The sequence below is a fragment of the Alosa sapidissima genome, chromosome 11 (assembly GCF_018492685.1).
Source record: "Alosa sapidissima isolate fAloSap1 chromosome 11, fAloSap1.pri, whole genome shotgun sequence".
Lineage (NCBI taxonomy): Eukaryota > Metazoa > Chordata > Actinopteri > Clupeiformes > Clupeidae > Alosa > Alosa sapidissima.
In genome coordinates, this window is record NC_055967.1 from 18874319 (window position 1) to 18897279 (window position 22961).

At 44.4% G+C, this 22961-nt stretch overlaps 2 protein-coding genes across 4 annotated transcripts; one reads left to right on the forward strand and one right to left on the reverse strand.

Annotated features, from left to right (window-relative positions):
* Window positions 1-1400: 1400 nt before the first annotated feature.
* On the forward strand, window positions 1401-11716 carry epx (eosinophil peroxidase). The gene is made up of 17 exons (XM_042110458.1): window positions 1401-1575; window positions 1712-1796; window positions 2652-2742; window positions 3227-3414; window positions 3532-3664; window positions 4052-4181; window positions 4513-4719; window positions 4901-5270; window positions 5553-5713; window positions 7477-7735; window positions 8162-8332; window positions 8791-9028; window positions 9494-9705; window positions 10236-10400; window positions 10705-10788; window positions 11055-11157; window positions 11429-11716. The coding sequence occupies exons 1-17, from the start codon at window positions 1558-1560 to the stop codon at window positions 11484-11486; spliced, it is 2673 nt and encodes an 890-aa protein (XP_041966392.1). The 5' UTR covers window positions 1401-1557; the 3' UTR covers window positions 11487-11716.
* A 799-nt stretch (window positions 11717-12515) lies between these two features.
* On the reverse strand, window positions 12516-22949 carry rab3il1 (RAB3A interacting protein (rabin3)-like 1). Of its 3 annotated transcripts, none has more exons than XM_042110461.1 (11): window positions 22697-22949; window positions 19778-19964; window positions 19567-19662; window positions 19162-19239; window positions 18689-18916; window positions 17101-17229; window positions 16304-16416; window positions 15325-15348; window positions 14538-14637; window positions 14138-14204; window positions 12516-14037 (listed from the first exon to the last, which is right to left on the reverse strand). In XM_042110461.1, the coding sequence occupies exons 1-11, from the start codon at window positions 22903-22905 to the stop codon at window positions 13952-13954; spliced, it is 1317 nt and encodes a 438-aa protein (XP_041966395.1). In that variant the 5' UTR covers window positions 22906-22949; the 3' UTR covers window positions 12516-13951. The 3 variants fall into 3 exon arrangements, with proteins under 3 accessions (XP_041966395.1, XP_041966397.1, XP_041966396.1); XM_042110463.1 differs by lacking the exon at window positions 22697-22949 and adding an exon at window positions 20560-20688; XM_042110462.1 differs by lacking the exon at window positions 15325-15348.
* Window positions 22950-22961: the final 12 nt, after the last annotated feature.

The window sequence follows — 22961 nt, forward strand, 5'->3', positions numbered from 1 at the left end:
TGTGAATCATAAATGGGATCTTGACCATGGCCCTTGACAAACATGAAAGCATAGTTTAAAAATATACTTTAGTCTTTCAAAAAGCTTGTACCAGAAAAAATAGGTTGTTTTTCTAAATTTCATCATTATGGTGTCACAGACTATTTAAGTCCAAAACTTGCCAGCTTTTTAGATCACAAAAGACTGCCAAATGATGAAGCACTTCTTGGAAATTATGTTTGTGTGGTTTTCACAATAAAAGTATAAGAAGTTTGAAGGTGCTGTAAGATGGCATCTCCCCCAGAACAGGTGCTTGAACGACCAGCTGCCGAATCAAAAGAGAACGAGAGTGGTGGGGGGAAAGGAGAAGAGTGCTCGCACAGAATGAGGTTAGTAAGACCAACAATCAAATTCACCAGTTCCCTCCGAACACAAACACACCCTAGCCCCTCTTCCCTGACCACGTGCTGAAGATTTTCCAGTAATCCGTGCCCCCACCCATACACAGACACACACACACACACACACGCACCCCTGTCTTCTTCCAATCTCCTCCAGTGGAACCACCTGTCCTATCGATGACACCAGAGGCCTTGGCACAGGGTCAGATCAGATAGAGCGCACACACCTGGGCAGCTGGGACCGAGGGGAAAAACAGAAGACAAAGTTCAAATTGGAAAGTGAGGAATAGAGAGATGATGTCAGTGGGAAGTCCCTCTTAATTAGCCACATAGCTCAGTGTTGAAGTGCGGGCTCTGAAATAGGTCAAGTGACGCTGATTAGAAGTCAAAACGTTTTTGTCTTAAGTAACGACCCACGCCAGTCCCTCATTTAAACATTGCAGGTGTTAACTGATTATGTGAGGTGTTACAAAGTTACAAAGTTATTGAGGTACACAAAGTCAGAATGCTGAAATTGTAATACATAATAATTTTATTATCATTATCAGTTGTACTGTATAGTGCAGCTCACCATCAGTTGATGGTGACATGATATTTAAACTAGTCCCAAGTTAACGGTTTAAGTAGATTTCAGAGTTGAATGTAAATAATAATTTTGCTGTGTTGTATTTGCTGAAGATTTAATACTCCCTGCTAGTTTTGCACACTACCTTGGATATGGGGCACTAGCGTCTCTTCAGAAGTTTGGCTGAATTGGAGTTTGAAGTGAAAGGTTATTTGGGCAAGAGAGAGAGAGAAAAGGAACATTCAGTCTTGTTTGATGTTGAACACTTGTCACCAGAGGCAAAGATAACAGGATTCTGCACATATTTCAGGACTCTGCCAGCTTATAAAAGACAACTGTCCAAACCTGGATAGGTATACCTACACACACCCCCTTTCACAAAAGAAAGCGACCTGCACTCTTAAAATGTCAAACATACCGTCATCAAACTTGCACAAGTACTGACCGTAGCCAGAGGAACACTTTTAATTGGCCTCCACAATTTCATTGCTACAGTAGGACAAACTTAGTCACAATTCCACTAAACTAATACTGGCGGCCAGCTAACTCTTTTGATGCATCAAACCAACATGTTAATGCAGTCCTGAAACTGGGAGATTGTGGAACAATTCGATGGATACTGCATCTATGGTAAGAAATGGGTAAATACTGGTTGTTACTGTCAGAATTACAGACTGCAATTTAATTGTGTAGTATTTCATGTAATGAATTAATTAATATCAGAAGTTTTTGTTGCTTTTAACAGTTTCATTGGGATCTATTTCAGGTGGCCCTTTTCCCACTAACTCTGGTTGTGTGTCTGAAGCTGTCATCACCCCTTCAGGTGCCCACGCAATTGCGCAACACCTCAGGTAAATACCTAATCATCTGTCATGGCAGTTTTAACGCAAACCCACAACAGTATTGTATTCTTAACTTCCATTAACATTCGTCAAAATAACCTAAATTGTTCTTATTTATTAGTCATAACTGAAAGTCTCTGAAGTCTATTGTGTGTTTAAATCAGTGGTTCTCAGCCAGTGTTCCATGGTCAAAGTGAGGTGTGCTGTGGATATACGCAACCCAACGTGTTTTTGTACAGTCTCATGAAATAGGCTAGAGGGGTATTTCTAAACACATCAATGACACAGATTCTTAATCTGAAAACAGTTTAGGTAGTCAGAGATTTACAACTTTTTAAAAATGTTTTTCAGTAGGCTACTATTCTCAGTTAGATTTCATGATGTAAAGAGGAGATCTGTCTCGTAACTCCTTCTAGGCAAATTCGTCACAATAATTTACCAGCTATAAGCCTAGTCGTTAGCAGATTTAGCATCTTTTTCACCTGCCTGCTCTCACAACAAAAACAAATCGCATCTAGCGATCAATCTGAGGACTCACAAACATTGACAGCACCCTTTTCCCTTGTCAAGCAACAGAATGAAATCACCTTTCCTAATCTATGAATCTATGACTTGTCTTGTCATAACTTGCCTTTTTGAGCTCATCTCATGAACACTCTATATAGAAAAAATATGGGCAAATGAGAATGATCACCCCTGGTAACAGTCTATAATAATGTGGCATTCATCATAAGCCGGTGTGTCTTGTCGTTTTCGTTTGACCTTGGGTTGAGAACCTTTTTAGATGACATCCCCCTTTGCTATATATTTTAGCAGCTTACCTCTTCCTCCACCATCTTTTTTATGTTTCATGTTTTTCTGCAGAGGTGGTCTACCTCGGTTCAGCATTCCTACAGGAGGCACTTAGGCAAGCCATTGAGCTGACTGATTCAGCTTATGCGCACACAAATGAGAGGTGAGTTTCTATTATGGGCCGAAACCTACATATGCCATATTCAGTTCCATTTTTGTGAACACTGGTTACACTGGCCACAGTTGTCGATGAGTAAGTTATTTTATTGTTTTTGTTTTAAGGAGGGATAACAGTTTATTCTTTGCATTTTGAGTGAAATTGTGTTATGCTTAATGACATTCATTTGTGTATGTTTCTCTTTGTGTTTATCTGTCCTTCATGTACTCTGTCTTTCACACACAAACACACACACTCTTTTTCTCTGTTACACACACATCTTTCTCCCTAATCCTACTCACTCGTAAGGGATTTAACTGCTGCCATGACAAATCGTGTAATTCTCCTCTCTCTCTCTCTCTCTCTCTCTCTCTCTCTGTCTCTGTCTCTGTCTCTGTCTCTCTCTCTCTCTCTCTCTCTCTCTCTCTCTCTCTCTCTCTCTCTCTCTCTGTCTCTGTCTCTGTCTCTCTCTCTCTCTCTGTGCCCTTAGAGTGAAGACGTCCTTGTCGGAGGGCTCGATGAGACCCAGTGACCTGCTGGCCCAGTTCAAGCAGACGGGTCCCCAGACCAGAGCCCACATCAGGGCAGCGGAGGTGCTGGACAACACTGTGGAGCTCATCAGGGAGATGGTCTACACTCACACCATGGCCACGCCCACGCCCACGCCCAACCTCACTGGTACTATGACTACTAACACACACACACACACACACACACACACACACACACACATAAAAATGATGAACTTTCGCACCATTGACTAACTTGACCCCACCGTGTGTGTGTGTATTTTAGAGCTGTTAAGTGCGCAGGACTTTGAGACACTCTTGCAAGCATCAGGCTGCTCCTCAGAGACACGGAGACCTGTGTGTCAGACAGGCTGTCTGTCTGACCGCTATCGCTCATTCACAGGACAGTGCAATAACAGGTAAAACACACACACACACACACACACACACACACACACACACACACACACACACACACACACACACACACACACACACACACAAATAAAGGCAACCACCTACACACACGATTATACCAACTCCATATTGATGTGAAGTTCAGAGGTTCACTTCAGCATGCAATAACATATTCCTTATCAAAATTAAGTACTGGCTTTCTTGAAGGAAACAGTACATGGTTGGTGTTAGTTCTTAAAGGAAACAGTGCATGGTTGGTGTTAGTTCTTGAAGGAAACAGTGCATGGTTGGTGTTAGTTCTTGAAGGAAACAGTGCATGGTTAGTGTTAGTTCTTGTTTCCTCTGGAACTGGTTTTGTTTCACCCTCTCTCTCTACGGTCCTCATCTAGACAGTACCCATTATGGGGGGCTGCCAACACCCCCTACAACCGCTGGCTGCCCCCTGAGTATGAAGACCTCCTGGGAGCCCCTAGAGGCTGGGACCCTGAGCACCGCTACCACAACTTCACCCTGCCCCCAGTAGGTCTCATCGGTCCCCCTCGAGATTGGCCAACATTTAGAACCAATATTGTACTTTGTTACTCACTTTAAACGTTTCATAGACTTTGCCCAGCAACAAAGTAATAATTTCTGTTCCATATTCCATGCTAGAAATTGTACAATGACAGTACGAATTCGAAAAGGTGATTCTGATCTATTTATAGTAGTAATACAAGAGGTGTATTACAGCATAATACAACCTAATGCAAGAAGGGTGACATGAGTTGCATTTGACTCAATATGCATTCACTGGATGTGCTAGTGTGCTGATGCTAACTGCTGGATGGTGTGTGTGGTTGTGTGTGTGGAGGTGCGGTGTGTGTCTCACAGTGTGCTGTACACCCACAACGAGAACATCTCTCTGGACTCGTCCCTGTCGCACCTCCTGGTGGAGTGGGGCCAGTGGATCGACCATGACTTGGTTCTGACCCCACAGACGCCCAGCACGGCTGCCTTCAAGACCGGCGCGGACTGCAGCCGAACTTGCAGCCGAGACACGCCTTGCTTCCCCATAGAGGTGGGGTGGGGGGGCACCTACACATGCATACAAAATATAGTTCATATCAGTACACACTCAGGTTTGCACATACAGACCTATAGTGCATACACTTCATGTTCTTGACATCTGTATGCATGAATCTAAACTCAAGTCTCTCTTCTCTCCCTGTCTCTCTCTATCTTCTCTCTCTCTCACTCAGATCCCTCTCTCCGACCCACGTACTGGTATCCAAAGCTGCATGCCTTTCTTCCGCTCGGCTCCAAGTTGTTTCGGGAGTGTGGCTACGCCACCACATCGCCACAGAGAGCAGCTGAACGCCATCACCTCATTCGTTGACGCCAGCATGGTGTATGGCAGCACCGACCAATCAGCCTCTGACCTCCGGAACCTGTCGTCCCCTCTCGGCCTGCTGGCTCTCAACCCTCAGCACTCAGACCAGGGGCTTGGCATGATGCCTTTCCTGCCCAGGAAGCAGTCTCATCTGGACCCCTGCGGCCCTCGCACTGGCCGAAACGCCTCAGGGGCAGAGACGCCTCCAGACCAGAACATGACCTCCTGTTTCCAGGCAGGTAGGTCAAGCTACACATTATTAATACATATTAATATAGTTGAATTATCTTTCAATTAGCAACTAAGATATTTTAGAGTTTAATTGGAAGAGAATTTAGCTTGGAATGTAAATGTTACAGATTAGAAAAACGTGCAAAAATTATACACCCTAATGTTCTAGATTATCATCCGCATGCATAGATTATACACCCTCACTTTATTATGTAAAAAGAAATAGAGTGTGTGTGTGTGTGTGTGTGTGTGTGTGTGTGTGTGTGTGTGTGTGTGTGTGTGTGTTTCAGGAGACTCGCGGGCGAATGAGCACCTGGGCATGATCGCCCTGCACACGTTGTTTCTGCGTGAGCACAACCGTCTGGCCCGGGAGCTGAAGCAGCTGAACCCTCACTGGTCCCCCGACACACTCTACCAGGAGGCCCGCAAGATCATGGGGGCCATCCACCAGGTGATGGAGGACATGGGATGTTTAGATTAGATTCTAGATTAGATTTAACTTTATTGTCATTGTGCAGAGTACAAATACAGAGACAATGAAATGCAGTTAGCTTCTAACCAGAAGTGCAAAAAAGTGCAACGTGAACAGTATAGACAGGTAGTGCAATGTAAACAGTATATGACATACAGTATAGTGTAGTGTGGACAGTATTATACAATTAAGAAAGTGGCATGGTTCACAGTAGGGATATGTGCAGTGTATTAACAACAACATTATAAGAGCAGAAAAATATGTAGTATGGACAATATAGACAGATATGTACAGTATGTATAAGTGTATGTGTTTGTTATATAAATGTAAATATAAATAGAATGCTATAGGGTAGTGCCACCTCCTTGTTGTCCCTGTCAAGTGGTCCATGGTCGTGGTGCAGCTCAACAGGCATGGTGGCGTAGGTTGGGGCTGGGGGGAGGGGGTAGTTGGATATGTAGTATGGACAATATAAACACATGTACAGTGTGCAGTGTATTAACAGTAACATTATAAGGGTAGTAAAAATAAGTGTATGTGCAGTATTAACAGTATAGACAGGTACAGTTGACTATGGAGTATAGTCTGTAGTATGATTGCATTAACATTATAAGAACAGTAGAATATTGGTATGTATAAGAGCAGTTACAATATGTACATTTTGTAATATAAATAGAATGCTATGAGTAGTGCCACCTCCTTGTGGTCCTTGTCAAGTGGTGACACAGTTGGTGAGGATGCTCTCGATGGTGCAGCGGTAGAAGTTCACCAGGATCTGAGGAGACAGGTGGACCTTTTTTAGTCTCCTCAGGAAGAAGAGACGCTGGTGAGCCTTCTTGATCAGGGTAGAGGTGTTGAGGGTCCAAGAGAGGTCCTCAGAGATGTATCGGTGCATCACGTTGTTAGGTGGACCTTCTCTCTGTGGGCTCTCATCATTGTTGCTGATGAGACCAATCACCATTGTGTCGTCTGCAAACTTGACAATGGTGTTAGAGCCATGTACAGGTGTGCAGTCGTAGGTGAAAAGGGAGTAGAGAAGAGAGAGCGCATACATTCCCTTGTCCACTAAAATATATATGAGTGACTGCAGGGCCCTGGCATCTGAGGGTTAAGATAGCATAGCAATAGCCCAGTAATCTATGGCTCAGTCTCCCTGACATGGATTAGTGTAAGTCTAGTCCAAAAGCTTTTTTTCCAATGGAGATCTTTGTTGAAGTTATCAATCCTTTAGTCTAGAACTAGGCTTAATTCATAGGCATGAGTCCTGCCCAAAATAATCATCTCTTCGCTGGTATGTGCAGAGCAGAGTTGGAGCTTGGGGTTTTCAGTTTTTCCTTTGATGTTTTATAGATACAGTATAATTGAAACCCAGTAAGGCCCCAGGAACAGTTGTGTGGTCTTTACATAATGGCATCTGAGAAGGAAAGGTCCAAAACATTAGCCCGACACTGACAGACTATGCCTCAATATATAGCCTGGGGATAGAACAACCCCAGAGATTTTGACTCATCGTTAAAACATTTCTTTACAGTGAAACAATGACTACATGAGTCAGTTCTCCAAAATAACACACTTCCTCTCTCCTTCTCTTTCTCCTATGCTCATACCACTTTCTTTCTCTCTCTCCTTCTCTCCCTCTCCTCTCTCTCTCTCTCTCTCTCTTTCTCTCTCTTTGTTTCTCTCTGTCTCTCTCCCATACTCCCATACGCTTACCCTCCTCACGCACCCCCTCTCTCCCACAGATTCTGACCTGGGAGCACTACTTGCCCCGCGTGCTGGGGGATGAGGTGTCCTCTGAGCTCATTCCTCCATACGAGGGCTACGTCCCCCAGGTCAACCCCAGCATCGCCAACGTCTTTGCAGCCGCTGCTTTTCGCTTCGCGCACGTTACGGTGCAGCCGGTGGTGACCCGGCTCGGCCCAGGGTACCAGCCCAGCCCCAGGCACCCGACACTGCCTCTCCACCACTCCCTCTTCGCCTCCTGGAGGGTCATTCGGGAGGGTGAGACAGGCTCCAATTACCAATAACTTCAACTTTACACAATATATTATTACTCAAGGACTGCGCTGACATTCAGTTGTTTATTTAGCTATACATTGGCATCACTTTGAGTTTAATTTGTATCCTTGCCTGTGTAGACAGTTTTACCGAATATTCATTATTTTGTCATCTGCGTTTGTTCACTACGTAGTGAAAAGATGTTGTTAAGATTCTTAGACTTTTTGACACAATGTGTTTAGGATTTCCTCTGTACTGACCCTCATCTCCTTTTTCCCTGCCTCTCTCTTCCTCTTCATCTTCCCTGTCTCTCTGTTCATCCCCCTCTTCCCTGCCTCTCTCTTCCTCTTCATCTTCCCTGTCTCTCTGTACCTCCCCCTCTTCCCTGTCTCTCTCTTCCTCTTCATCTTCCCTGTCTCCCTCTCTCAGGTGGGGTTGACCCTGTGTTGCGTGGTTTGCTGCTGTCCCCAGCGAAGTTGCAGGTGTCTGATCAGATGATGGTGGAGGAACTGACTGAGCGACTCTTCCAGGCTCAGGGGGGACTGCCCTTCGACCTTGGGGCCCTAAACCTCCAGAGAGGCAGGGACCATGGACTACCTGGTACATAGCTTTAAAACACACACACACACACACACACACACACAGGCATGCATCCACAGGCACATGCACTCACATATACGTCTGTACATATACACATAGTCACACATACACACATGCTCTTATGTATTAGTGCTGACTTTTGTTTCTCTTTGTTTCTTTTTATTACCTATTTACCATGCCACCATTCATTATGATGCCCCCTCCTCCTCTCCTCTCCTCTCTCCTGTCCTCCTCCTCCTCTCCTCCCCTCCTCTCCTCTCCTCTCTCCTGTCCTCCTCCTCTCCTCCCCTCCTCCTCTCTCCTCCTCTCCTCTCTCCTGTCCTCCTCCCCATCTCCCCTGCTCCTCTCCCCTCCTCCTCTCTCCTCCTCTCCTCTCCTCCTCTCCTCTCTCCTGTCCTCCTCCTCCTCTCCTCCCCATCTCCCCTGCTCCTCTCCCCTCCTCCTCTCTCCTGTCCCAGGCTACAGTGTATGGAGGAGGCTCTGTGGCCTGTCTGACCCCGTCTCTGAGTCTGACCTGGCAGGAATCATGGGTAATCCCACATTGGCTCAGAAGCTGCTGGCTCTGTACAGCACGCCCCAGAACATCGACGTGTGGGTGGGGGCCATCTCGGAGCCGCCCCTCCCAGGGGGCCGCGTGGGGCCCCTGTTGGCCTGCCTGCTGGCCAAGCAGTTCAGGGCCCTTAGAGATGGGGACAGGTAGAGTCTGATTCACCCATCACTGACACACTGGGCACTGTATAAGCAGCATTACTGAACATCAGATGTGGACATAGACGCACACACACACACGCACACACACGCACACACACACACACACACACACACACACACACACTTAAATAAATACTCACAAGCAAAAATGTATTTAGATGGCTATTTTGTTGTGAAACTCTTTAAAAATGGACCATGCGTGTTAAAAATGAGTAACACAACCCACATGGATCTTTTCTTTTTTTGAACCTACCAAAGAGCACATTTGTTTTAGTCTGAACTTCTGAGCAATCTGTGTATGTTCTGAAGAAACAGCTGTTGCTCAGCCTCTGTCTCTCTGTTCTCCCGGTTCTGGTGGCAGAGAAAGGGAATGTTCAGCCTGTCTCTCTGTTCTCCCAGTTCTGGTGGCAAAGAAAGGGAATGTTCAGCCTCTGTCTCTCGGTTCCCTAGGTTCTGGTGGCAGAGAAAGGGAATGTTCAGCCGTGCGCAGAGGTCATCGCTACAGAGGGTCTCTCTCTCCCGCGTCATCTGCGACAACACACACATCCAGCTGGTGCCGCCCGACCCCTTCACACGCACTCTCTGCACAGAGGACCTCCTGCCCTGCACCCACCCCCGCATACCCCCACTAGACCTCAGCGCCTGGAGGGAACCAGACTCAGGCAGGTCCAGAGCAACAGAACCACTGAGCTGCCATTCACTCGTTTAGCCGCGCCTGAGATTTCCTGTGTATTAGCCGCATTGTGCATAAACCGCAGGACAGTGTTTTATGCAAGTTAAAAAAACAAAACCATATTGATATTATATTAACTGCCCCCGTATAACCTCATAGCTGAAGAATTTTTTGCACAATCAGTGTATAAACCGTGACTAATAGTTGGGAAATTACGGTAATGGAAGTTCAGGAGATTGAGGAAAGAGATTGGTTTAATGACATTTGGTGAAAGAAATGGATGTGAGAAGATTATCCATTGGCATAATATTAATTTGAAAATTATGTCTCTTTTGGTCTTTTCCTTTGGCAAAGAAGGACATACCAATTATGAAAGATGGCTATTTTTGGTTTTATATATTACTGTGTAACCTAAGTGAACAAAAAAAGTCCAGTTGCGATTGTACCCAGAACACCTGTAGTGTTTCCTCCATTTCCTTGTCTAACACACCATCCTCCTTTCCTCTTCTTCTCTGTCAGACCCCACGTGTGGCTCCGTACCCCGTATCCAACCCGGCTACTCGCTGCTCTGTGACAGCGCCGTTCTGTACCAGTGCCCCGCTGGATTCAGCCTCGTCGGCCCCTCCCAAGTCAAGTGTGACCCACACACCCAGCAGTGGACATCAGCACCCCCTACCTGCCAAGGTAATGCACTACAGGATCATGGGGAGAGTGCTCTACTGTGCTGAAGGACAATGTTGAATTGCTAGTAGACAACCATGGTCTACATGGTCATGGTCACATATCACAGCATATCTCACTTTATGTCATGTTATATAATGTCCACCCTATTCTATTGCACATGAAAACATCCAGATATTGTCTTATCAGTTGGGTTGTGTCAAAAAGTAAAAATCCCTCTGCCTACCAGAGGTCATTTCGAGAAAAATTAAAGTAAATTAAAAAAAATGAGGCTGAATCCTCAAACTGGTATTTTTCTTTCCCTTAGATGTGGATGAGTGTGCGTCTAGTCCCTCAGTCTGTCCTCAGAACACAGAGTGCCACAACACACCTGGCTCCTTTACCTGTACAGGTAATCAGTCCCGTATCAGACTCCTTTGTCTATGTCCACTTAGCAGTCACCTGACACTGTCATAATGTCACATAATGTAAATGCACATAACTTGTGAATTAGTTGGTCCAGGCTACTGTATCGAAGTCAATTGCTTGCCTGCAGGTATGGAATGCATAGTGTAACTGAACCAATGCAGCAGGAACTTCCATTCTTTTGTGTGGCTGTGTGCATGACTGCTTATTGTTAAATATGTTCTGTTCCTGTTTTTTGCGCCCTTTTGTCAGAGCCTGACGTGGCATCTTTCTCGGCCTCTTCAGTAGCAGCTGCAGTGGTGGCCGTGCTGGGCGGGGTGGCTGTGATGTTGCTCATCATGGTGTGCTACAGGAGGTTAGTGTGTCTGTGACCCATCCCAGCTGTAGAATGTCCCTTACAAACACATGACAAAAACAAGGCAGGAGCTAATAAAGCATGGCATCAGCACTCACACCACTACGTGCTAAACAAAAGAAAGGTTGTATTGTCTGTGCTGTGATCATGGAAACCAGATGGAAACAAAGCATGGCACAGGTCGCGCATTAAGCTTGCTGATTAGTTTGCAGTCTGCGATCCCAGAAACCAGTTCATTGTATAATATGTTTAAACACATTTGTTGTTACAGGTTTTTCCCCATGAAAAGTGATCACTTGCAGAGTCGTTGCTGTCAGAGGCCAAGTTAATGCCTTGGAAGGGTGTGTTGGATGAAACTCGTGGAGACCACAAGCACTGATCAGTCTGTTTTCCTTTCTGCCTGACCTACTCCCCATTCATGGTTGTTGAACCATCTCACATCATTTAAGGCTGTGAATTGAATTTTGTTGATGTCATTACATTATTTCTGTAAACTGTACAAATTCAATCATCCTCTCAACAATCCTCAAATATGTATTGACACAAATGTAACTTTTTCATAAAGTAAAACAAAATCTGTTGAAAATAAATCTTTTTAATTTATTTTTACACATTGACTCAGAATATGATTTATGTTCGATATTGCCTAAAGTTGCACAGTGCCCAAAGTTAGGTAGTTGTTCAATGTATTTCCTTATATGGTGTATTTTCTACAAGGCTGTACTGTGAGATATAAAATGACTCTCCTAGCTGTGAGATGGATACTCTAGCTTTATGAATTACTTCTTAATGTGTATATCTCTCACAGCTAAGTCCCATTACATCTCCGCAATAATAGAATGTCTGTTTGTGCTCTCGTTTGAGTTCCCAAGGGTTTACCAACTCTTGTCAATATACATCCAAGTTTGTCACATTGTTAAGCATATACACATTCCTGCAGGTCAATAATTAATTGGTTCACTGTGCTTTAAGTACTGGAGCCATTCTATTCCTGGGCACAATGGCTCCACATTCCAAGAGTAGATTGTGGATTGTGTGTGTATGAGCTTGAAGCTCTGGTAGGTCTGCTCTGTCTCTGTGTGTATGTGTGTGTACATGTTTGTTTCCCTTCTACTCAAACCAGCTTTGCAGCTAAGGGTGTGGCAAAACTTCCTGGCTGTGCCATATTAGCCTTTAGCAAAGAGACAGCCCATTCTGCCTGTCAGTCTTGATTATATCAGGAGAAATTTCACTGTGCCTTTAGAACAATGTCAAAGAGCTTCAGGAAACGTATGAATGAAGAAAGAAATCAAACAGAATAACCACATCCAACAGAAAAGGCTTAATTAGTTTCAGTTAGCCCTCAAGACACACTCCTCTCTGCTGGTATTGTGTTGTTTTTATTGACTTAAACGTCCATGCTGGCATGTTAATAGTGCACTTAGTTTAGTTCATTCTCATATCATATAAGGCAGCTTAGAACCTATGTACCACACAGGCCCAGAACAGCAACACATTTTTACAATTTACAATGCAGGAGTCTTGCAACATATAGGGTGCATCAAAAGGACTTCTAATGCAAACATACACACGTTCAATCATGCAAGTGTACTCTTTATGTACACAGGGTTTAGACTTCGGAGTGTGGGGCTGAAACATCTGACCAAACACATCATTAGCGCGTCGACCCGTACACACAAATATGGCTGTATATCCATGCAAAAACAACAGTCACTAGGACTGATCATGGCTTGTGTATTTACACATTAACATTCTGGAGTGTCTACAGGCTGTGCTGAAGCTATGATATAGTACCTACAGCACAGTTTGTAATAAAGCTAATTCTCTAACCACTGCTAGAGACGGAAGGTATGCATTGGTGTGCTGAGGCTATGGCTATAGAAGACTAAGCAATGCAAAGGCTAAAGCTAGTTATTCATTCATCCTATAAACAAAGACATTTAGCTTAACAGACTTACAAAAAATCTAAACACATTTACACAAGGAGTTTGAACTGAGAGACATCTAAATGTCTATTTTTCTGGGCACCATTTTGAAGACATTTGTTCTAAATTGTGCATCTTATATGAACCTTAACAAAACTTGACTTATCTTGAATAAACACATGGTAGGGCATTATTCGTTGACCAATTAGTTCTCTACATGGAACTGGACTTGTTTCTAATTCCGTGGTTCTGTTTCTGTTTCAATTAACTTCTCATGTGCATCTCATCTCATCTATGTACAGCCTGAACCTCAGGGAGGGAACTTCATAGTATTACTAACTAACTAGCAAGACAATGCTCCCTGCTCATACCAAGCCTTTGGCAGCCTGGTGAGCTCTCAAGGCCAGAACACATGAGACATACAGGAATGTAAAGGCAACATTAGAGGAGTGTACGAAAAGAGCAGCAATGTCCTGATTTGAGTGCTTTAGAATAAGGAGTGTGGACTCTATGTCAGTAACGCCTAAAGATGATGCACTCTGGTCTGAGATGGTGCTATGGCTTTGACCTATCAAACTTAGCTGCAGTAACACTGGTCCGCTCCATAATCTTCAGTTTGGCAACTTGTGATTCTGTCATCTAACACATAACTTCCAATCCACACTGTCTGTGCATCGTAACGTCATGGCACTGACAGAGGACTCTGGAGATAAACTATATTGCTCGCAGCCCATTGCTCCTTCTGTGTGTGTGTGTGTGTGTGTGTGTGTGTGTGTGTGTGTGTGTGTGTGTGTGTGTGTGTGTGTGTGTGTGTGTGTGTGTGTGTGTATATACGCTGATTGTGCTCTGAGGCTGACTTCCGCCGTTTCCTAGCTCTCATCCGTGAGAAAGAAACCCAGTTTTGCCATGGTCATCTCACTCCGCAAGCGCATAACTTCCCAAAACATCTGTTCCACTACAAAGAGAAAAACATAAATAAGAAAATATACATGGCCTTCCAATATTTGTATTTCAAATATACTATCAAAAATGTTTATTTTACATTTGAAACTCACCATCCTGCCTCACTAAGCCTTGTTGGATGTATCTTATGTAGGTAAAAAAGTTACACACTGCAGTGATCTGAGGATAAAATCGATAAGACATTAATCTCATTAGAGTTAGAGACAGTCACAGACCACATAAATGTATATTAAAACAACATAAAACTAAACAGAGCTCATACATTATAAATAAGTACATTACATTAATGTTGACTGATAGTTCAGCAGTTATAAATAAGAACAAATACATATGAATAAATGCTCAAGTGAAGACTGATATTAAAATGGAGCAGGACGCATTCAGCTGGTATAAACAGAATTTGTAGCATAAGGCGTAAGTCATATCAAGTGATACACAAGCGATGGCTGGTAATAAGACCGAGAGAGTGTGTGTGTGGAGTAGAGGGATTACCCGAGCTCGGCTGGAGGGGGAGATGTAGTAGTAGCTCTCTTTGTCTCCCAGTTTGATGCGATGGCGACAGGGCCGGGACATGCCACTCAAGGCGCACTTCCTGTTAGAGGAAGGGAGGGACAAACAACAGCAACACGGGATCAGATCCTCTCTCCTCTCTGTCTAGGGTCAGCCCAGAGAGGGAAACACACACCCTCACAACACACACTCACACATACACACACACACATACAGCGGGAAACACACACCCTCACAAAACACACACACAGCTGCACTGCAACAGCATGCAGCAGATGTGACCGGACACACACCGCCAACATGTTTGGCTAACATTCAGTTAATTCAGCTCTGACAAAACATTTCCAAATAGAGGATGCGTACAGCACAAACCACAAAACAACAGATTTATCTTGTATGCTTGACATTCACAAGGGGAGAAAACATTTTAGAAGAGATGGGTGTTAATCCTTGCCTTCATGGCCTGAAGTTGAGTTAGAAACGGCATGATGAGAGACAGCCAATGCACACACACACATACCAGCATCCAGACCCCAACCCTGCCCATCAGAACACACAGACAGACTGAAGGCCTGGTGGGTGCTTGAGGGTCAGGTCATACAAATACACAAGCACAAGTAGGTGTCAATGGACAAACTACATGGCAGTGCTCTATCAAGCAGGAGAGTCTGTGTGTGTGTGTGTGTGTGTGTGTGTGTGTGTGTGTGTGAGTGAGTGAGAGAGAGAGAGAGAGTGAGTGTGTGTGTGTTAGTGAGTGTCAGTCACTTACGTCTCTACAGCACCTCTCCAGCCACTGAAAGAAACAATTTCAAATCGAACGGAGATTAAAAAGCGTGATGTGGAGCAGTGATTTCTAATGATTCAAATGAAAAATGCTTGGATCCTCTGCCATAACACAGGCTTCTTCTTCCGGGTCATTTTAACTAGTTACCAAGTTAAACTCCAAAAAAATCTCTCAAAGTAATATTTTGCAACTTTTCATTACAAGTGATAATTAAAATGTATCTATTTGAATCATTACTTTCCCTTAAAGGTAAACACTATGTATAGTACACAGTATGTACAGTTTCCATGACCACAGAGGAATCCTGGTTATACGGCCTATGAAACAGACTACTAGCAATGGGAAAGGAGCATAGCTAAAGAACATACGTTTGAAAGACTTCAGCCAAACACCAGCAAAGACCTTGGGATTTGTATTTCTACAGGGCAATACTTGATTTGATTTTCTTCAGAAACAAAAGAGAGAATTTTGTTTACTATCAATAAGCATTTGGCCTATGTCTAATGCAAGCATGCACTAAACTGGCAGTGGGATGCAACTCATTGTGTAGGAAGGACTACAGCAAGATACTACAAAAGGTTACTGTGACAGTACTGCTATGTTGTTGTACTAGCAAGACGACATTTTCCACAAATTGACAACATACAACCACAGCTGTTGAGTCTTTGGGAAGGAGAGGTGAGACCCTCAACAGCTACCTGTTTCGTAGCCCAAAAAATGGTGTCATTCTTTCACATAACCTTTTTACAGTGCTAAGGGTTTCTGCTATATTAAAGTCTTTAGTAATCACTACAGTGATTTGTCTGTGCATGTACAACTAAAAATGATTGTCTCAATGTCATTTTAATTTAATTATATTTCCTACAATTATACATTTATTTCTATACCAGATTTATTATGAAATTAATGTGTGTGTGTGTGTGTGTGTGTGTGTGTGTGTGTGTGTGTGTGGACTTTGACTCACTTGGGTCCCCCACACTCAATGGCCGAGGCCTTCACCAGAGGCAGTGCACTCATGGCCACAGGCTCAATGGTCAGAGAGTTGCTCTCCACCGCACTCTGCACTGACTGAGATAACTGGAAACAGAGAAATCCAATAAGTAGATAAGATAAGACAGACTTGTGGATGGATGGATGGCTGGATGGATAGATAGATAGATAGAAAATAATTTCAAGAGAGTTCCATTATCAGCATCATAGTTGGCCCCACAAGACTTCCTTTTTAACATTCCATATGTTATCTTAGGCTACGTTTATACGGTGACGATGAAAAGAGAAGACGCAGAAGTGGCGTCTCGTCTTCATTTGTTTATTCGCGTTTAGACGAGCATTCTCAGGGGGAAATCTTTGTTTATATGAAGACGCAAGAGTATGTGATATTCGATTGGATATGCATTCCAGGCCGCTGGGTGGTGGTGTGATAGAACCCCGGTACGTCACACGCAGACCTTCTAATTTGACAGTTTAGCCAGAGAGGTAATCAAGGATCTTTGGTTTAGCCATTTAGACGGAGACGCAACCCGGGTCGTCTTCAAAACTCTACTCTGGAAGGAGTCTTCAGATTTTTGCGTCTTCAGGCCCTGATGGCGGGGTTGCCGTGTAAACGAAAGGCACTTATGATAAAATATTTTGTCGTCTTCCTTCGCAATCGTTCTCGTATAAACGGCCCCTTAATGCGGGGGAAGTAGATTGGGAACCAAATAGAATGTTCAAGCATTGTTTTTGTTGTTTTGTTGAAAGGGTCTATACAAACGAGTTTACCTCCGAGCGATTGAAGGACAGGCAAGGCCCGATGTCCTCTCTATAAACCCGGCTCATGAACGCAGAGGAGCTGGCCAGACTGGGGGCCTCTCTCCAGGACAGGAACTCTGCATACAGAACTGAATCCACCTGAGAGAGAGAGAGAGAGAGAATGAGCGAGAGAGTGAGTGTGTGTGAGTGTGAGTGTGTGTGTTCGAGTGTGTGAGTGTTTGTGTGTATGTATGTGTGTTAGTGTGTGTGAGAGAGAGAGAGAGAGAGAGAGAATGAGAGAGAGAGTGTGTGTGTGTGAGTGTGTGTGTTCGAGTGTGTGAGTGTTTGTGTGTGTGTGTATGTATGTGTATGTATGTGTGTTAGTGTATGTGAGAGACTAGAACTAGGCTTAATCCACGACCAAGAAATCAGCCCGCAGTGAACCGCAAAGGAAGCACTATTGACAGAGAGAGCAGAGTGACTGACAGAAAGAGAAGCCGAGGGAGAGGTAGGATGAGTGATAGTGACAAAACAGGTCAGCAGTATATCACTGACAACTCAAAAATAAAGGAAGTTTTCTGTTTTTGTCAGCACTCTGGTTTAGACGTATGCTGAGACAAGGCCACAGTGACATGATTTCTCTTGCACAGACCAAATCCAGACTTTTAACCATTGAACATTAAGAGCATTCCTCTGATAGACCACCATAAAATGTTAATTATAGATCACTTTTTTTCTCCAAAAAAGTCCTCTGAATAATCTCAAATAACAGACCCCTGGCCCCCTATACACCAATAAGCTAAAAACAGTTCCTAACTGGTGGATTTAGGAGAAAATATTATTAACTTTAGGACTCCTAGGAGTAATTCACAAAGCATTTTAACACTAAAAGTAGCATCTAGTGCTTAGAAGTGGTCAAGAGGACTCCTAACCCACTAAGACCAATTCACAAACGATCGTTAAGCAGCTGCTGGTGGACGATTGGCTAGTGGACAGGAGTGGCAGGGGGTTACCTGGTGACAGAGGGCCCCTGGCACCTCACCCTGGCATGGCCAGTAGGGCTCGTAGATCACGCTGACTGACTGACCAGGGACCAGACACAGAATCAGAGAGAGGAGAGCAGGAACCGCAGACTGAGAGACAGAGGAGAGAAAACAGGAACAGAGAAGAGGTGCGGAGAGAGAGAGAGAGAGAGAGGTGAGAAAGATCAAGAGAGTGAGGAAGTGAGGAAGGGTTAGGTTAAATCACACGCAAAGAGATCAAGAAAAGGGTGAAAGGGAAGAGAATCAGAGCAGTAGAATCCAGCAGAGTCCACATTGATTAGAGAGAGAGGAAATGTGAGAGAAGAGACATGAATTGGGAAGAATTGTATTCCCACATTCACAGACACACATTGAATGAAGACTTATAAGATACTATTGTTAGGCTTTTCATGCATGTCTGTCAGCCCAGGAAAGGCCAAGGGGTCAGAAAGAGGATTAGCACGCACTCCAGATCATCTGAGCTTTCTGACAAAGTAAAGCCAGATGTGTACTTCTGCCACGGGGCACGGTTGCACCGCTTGCCATGTGTGTGTTGGCCTGCAGAGTGTGTGTGCACGGCGCCACATTTCTCCTACCTCCTTGTCTTCCTTGCTGGCTGCCTGTAGGTCCGCGGGGCTGGCCTCAGCCTGGCTGTGGAAGCCGGAGAGGATGCTGCTGGCACTCTTGTTTCGGGTGTGCCCCCTCAGCGCCCCTCTGGTGCCCGGGGACAGGAGCTGGGGGTGCAGCTGCCGGTTGGGGGAGGAGGGGGTGGAGGTCAGCACCAGGGTCTTCAGGGCAGTTACCTCAGCCTGCAGGACATCAATCTGGACAGAGACAAAGAGGGGTGTGTGTGTGTGGGGGGGGGGGGGGGGTCAGACTGGAGAAGATGTGTGTAAGGCTATGTAATGTCTTTAAGGTTTCCAATGTGTTAGTATTACTGCATAGTCAAATGACATGGCAACGAGGATGGATGTGGAAAGAGAGAGGAAAGTTATCACGGACAGAAGGAAGGAAAAGAAGAACGAAAAAGAGAAGAGAGAAAGTGGGAGACATGGAAAGAAAAACAAACCTTTCCCTGAGCCTCTTTCAGTTGTTTTTCAGCGGTAGCCTGTTTCACATTAGCTTCACGCACCATTTTATGGGCCTCCTGAAGAGTGGGCAGACATGAACACATGCAGAGTCCTGTGAGTGAGGTTCATCGGAGCGGTCTCATGTTTACGCGTCTGGCACTGCTGCTAGTGCTCCAAGCATCTTAACAACTACTACTACAACTACACAGCACAGCGGTCAACCAATTCCACTTTAAAACTAGCCTCTTTGTAAAATGGTGTGGGACCGTTTCACAATGATTACGTTACATCTTTGCTTTGATATCTGTGGTTATTTCTGTCTTTACGACGGTACCAGTAGTATAACCATCTGAAGGAGAAGGCAGTTAGCGGTGCGTAAAGCTGCAAGACCAAGTTCGTCTTACCTCAAAAAGGCTGGCAGTCAGTTCTTCCAGCTCCTGCTCAAGCTGGTTGCGAACATGAGAGAGGCGTTCACATTCCTCTCCCTTGAGTTTCAACTCCTATTCAAATGGGCAAGAGAAAGTATGTGTTTGTTTTGCGACTATTAGACAAGAGATAGTACATAGCGAGGAAGCTGACTGTGTACAGTGGTAATAATAGCAAACATTACAGCACCTTCTGAGCGGCATCCAACTGCTCCCGAAGAAACTCGGCCCCTTTCTCCCTTATCTCTATTGATGAGCTCCGCAGACGGGACACGTTGTAGTGTTCCCCTCCACGGGAGTCCTCCTCCCCCTGAGGCATCGCCGCAATCTGTCCCCCTCCTGCGCTGGGTCCCGGATCCGTATCCAGGTCGACTAGCCTAAAATACAATAGTATTGAGAAGATGCAGCCATGATGAGCGCTCGGAGGTGACGTAGGCTACAGGACAGTGCAGTTAGTTAGCACTAGCCACTGTCCCGTACCACTGTCCCGTCGTAGGCTATATTGTATCTAACGTTAGACAAGGCAAATGAGCAGAAATTGTACGAACAGCTGTCTATATCTAATGCGTGGGGTCTAAACGTAAACGCGTAAACGCAAACTACGCGCGTAGATCCATTACAATATCCAAGTGCTGGTGTCATCAAAGTTTGATGTAAAGAGGACACACTGTAGCTTTACATAACTTTCAAGATAGGACAAGCTCCCATGGAAAACTTGAACTCTGGTTGGCCGGATATCTCTTCGCAGACCCCAGCCCTTACCCTCAGACCCGTCGGCCACACTCACTTATCCCCGCGGTGTCCACGGAAACATCCGTTTACGCCCTGCTCTAGTAGGCAATATTCCTCAAATCTCAACTCAGTTTGGAATGTCACCCTCTGGTGAGACACTATGGATAAAGCTGTATGTGCACCGATGAACCCAATGACAGCATACTGCTTGCAATTTAAAGTAGACACACTGTAACCTACATTTACTTATTTGTCAACGGGTAAAGCGTTATTGTCCAGTCAGTCCGATCTTCATTGAAGCCATCCTCCTATTCAGGAAAAACAATCTGTGCCAACGACTGCGGTCGACTATCTGTCACAAGTCACATGACGCAGAGTTTGTAAAAAGTCAGCCTCTCCCGGAAACATGTGACCAATTTGGTCTTCAAACGCGCAGTAAAGCTGCCTTAAAGTAGCCTAATGTGTCCCATTTCTGAAAAGTTCACTTTGTTCTGTCTAAACAGCTCTTCCTTTGATAAATTCGTTTCCAGTGTCTTTCATCGTAGTCACATGAATGCAAACCACACAGTTCACAGTGATTATGTTATCTCTCACCTCTCTTTTGGGTCTAAATTTAAAGCTTATGGTATGGAACTACGTACTAAATATGAGATTACATCAGTTTTTTAGTTCAACAACCATACAAATAAGTATTCTTCCCCTTCAGCATGAAATTTGTCAGAAGTTTGGTGAAAAATTGTTTCTCGTCTGGGTATTATAGTTCAGCAGTGTACATTGAAAAAAGCTATATCATCAGTTGCCAGGAGTGGACTTGTGGACTTGGTCATGTGACATGCCTTTGTAATGCATTCTTGAATACATGTGGCTTAAAAGTGCTGTTTATAATGTTGTTAAACAAAAAAAGAGTGATGATAATTGTGTTATGAGGTCTTCATTACAAGATAGAGACCATCACTGCCCGTTTCTATGCCTGTGTATTTTTTTTCTTCAGTGTTTTATTGCAAGAATTGCATAGAATAAAAAATACTTAAACAGGACTCAGAATACACAAGACGACACTTGAGAGAAGTCAGCTTACAGGTGCTTTAAACTTCCTCCATTGGATGCTGATATTTTGTGCAACTTTAAAATGACAATGTCTGCCACTTGGCAAACAGTTTCTTCTCCCTTTTTCTAAAGCATACCTAGAGGGCTGATTAAGCTCACTATAAGACCAGGTAATGTGAGCCAGCCAGCCAGTGAGAGCTGAACAAAGCGGTAATACTGAAGTTACAGGCCTTGGGAAACTATCACTGCAGTGTGATAGCAGTATCGGTAAACTGGTGGTATTTCCACTTCACACACACACATACAGACACACAGACACAGACACAGACACACACACGCGCACGTACGTACACACACACACACTCACAAAGACCTAGTTGTACACAGTGAGTATACAGCTGTGCAGTGATAAACTTCTATATCTGCTGGGTACTGTTAAACAAACATACAGTACACACACACAAAGGCCTAGTTCAGTGGTCCCCAAACTACGATACGGCCCGCCACCTCATTTTGGGTGGCCCCCCAAAACATGTCCGTGGTATATAGCATCTGGCCCGCATGGGACTACGACATCGTCAAACTATAACCTCCGTAATTTCCCCCATTCATTCTCTATGGCGAGTTTTAACAGATTACACATGTAATACTCTTTTTGTCCACTGGTGGTTGTTTTGGCGCTGTTTCGCGTTTGCCATCGAAAACGGAATTAAATGTAGGCCTACCTGCAAACAAGGTAAGAGGTACTGACTGCATCAGTGCTCAAAGTATTCTAAAAGTTTATCAATTAACTCTCATAGTTTGAGAACTTCAAATTATTTGTAGGATATTGCTTGTTCACAACTTGAGCTGTGTATGCAAAGACACAGAGTTCAGAGTTCACACATTTTGAATAAAATACACTTTTGGGACTCCCTGCTAATACTTTTGGGAATGCTATTTTTTTACTAGTATTATTTCATTTGAGCTACATACTGATATGGAATGATTGCAATATAAACACAGCTAACAATAGTATTAAATTGCAGTAGCCTATGATTAAATGTAATGGAATATTCAACTAAGGTGAGTCTCTGGCCCTCTCTTAGAGCCAGGCATAGTGAGCTGGCCCTCGGAAGAAAAAGTTTGGGGACCACTGGCCTAGTTGTACGCAGTGAATAATGAGCTGTGCAGAGATAAACCTCTACATCTGCTGGGTACTGTTAAACAAAACATTCAGTACACACACATGCGCACACACACACACAGACACACGCACACACACACACTGTACAGTGAGTTAATCTGTTGACTATTGTTCAACTCAAGATAATCCAGGCTTCTTTTTTACCTTCCAACAGGACATCTTTCTTCTGCTGTCTTTGTGGTGGATTTGTACTTTGATGCTCGCTCGTCCACTTTGCCAAAAAACACAGGGGAAGAGTAGACAGCAATCCCTGAACGGTCAGCCACCACCACTTCATACCCAGGGCCAGACGGGGCAATCGCAGATGGAGAGGGGGAGAGCTGCACCCTGTGGATCCCTTCAAATACATCCATTTTCCAGACACTGAACCCAGGTCAGTCAAGGTCATGGATGTGGCCTCCTGTGTGCC

Excerpts from the sequence above, each read along its gene's own strand:
- epx (XM_042110458.1), top strand. Across the intron at positions 9,029-9,493 it reads GCCCTTAGAGATGGGGACAG|GTTCTGGTGGCAGAGAAAGG; the intron begins GTAGAGTCTGAT and ends TCGGTTCCCTAG. Across the intron at positions 10,789-11,054 it reads TGGCTCCTTTACCTGTACAG|AGCCTGACGTGGCATCTTTC; the intron begins GTAATCAGTCCC and ends CCCTTTTGTCAG.
- rab3il1 (XM_042110461.1), bottom strand. The coding sequence starts at position 22,905 with ATGGATGTATTTGAAGGGATCCACAGGGTGCAGCTCTCCCCCTCTCCA. Across the intron at positions 19,965-22,696 it reads GAAAGATGTCCTGTTGGAAG|GCTAGTCGACCTGGATACGG; the intron begins GTAAAAAAGAAG and ends ATTGTATTTTAG. Across the intron at positions 14,638-15,324 it reads TGGAGAGGTGCTGTAGAGAC|GAAGTGCGCCTTGAGTGGCA; the intron begins GTAAGTGACTGA and ends TTCCTCTAACAG.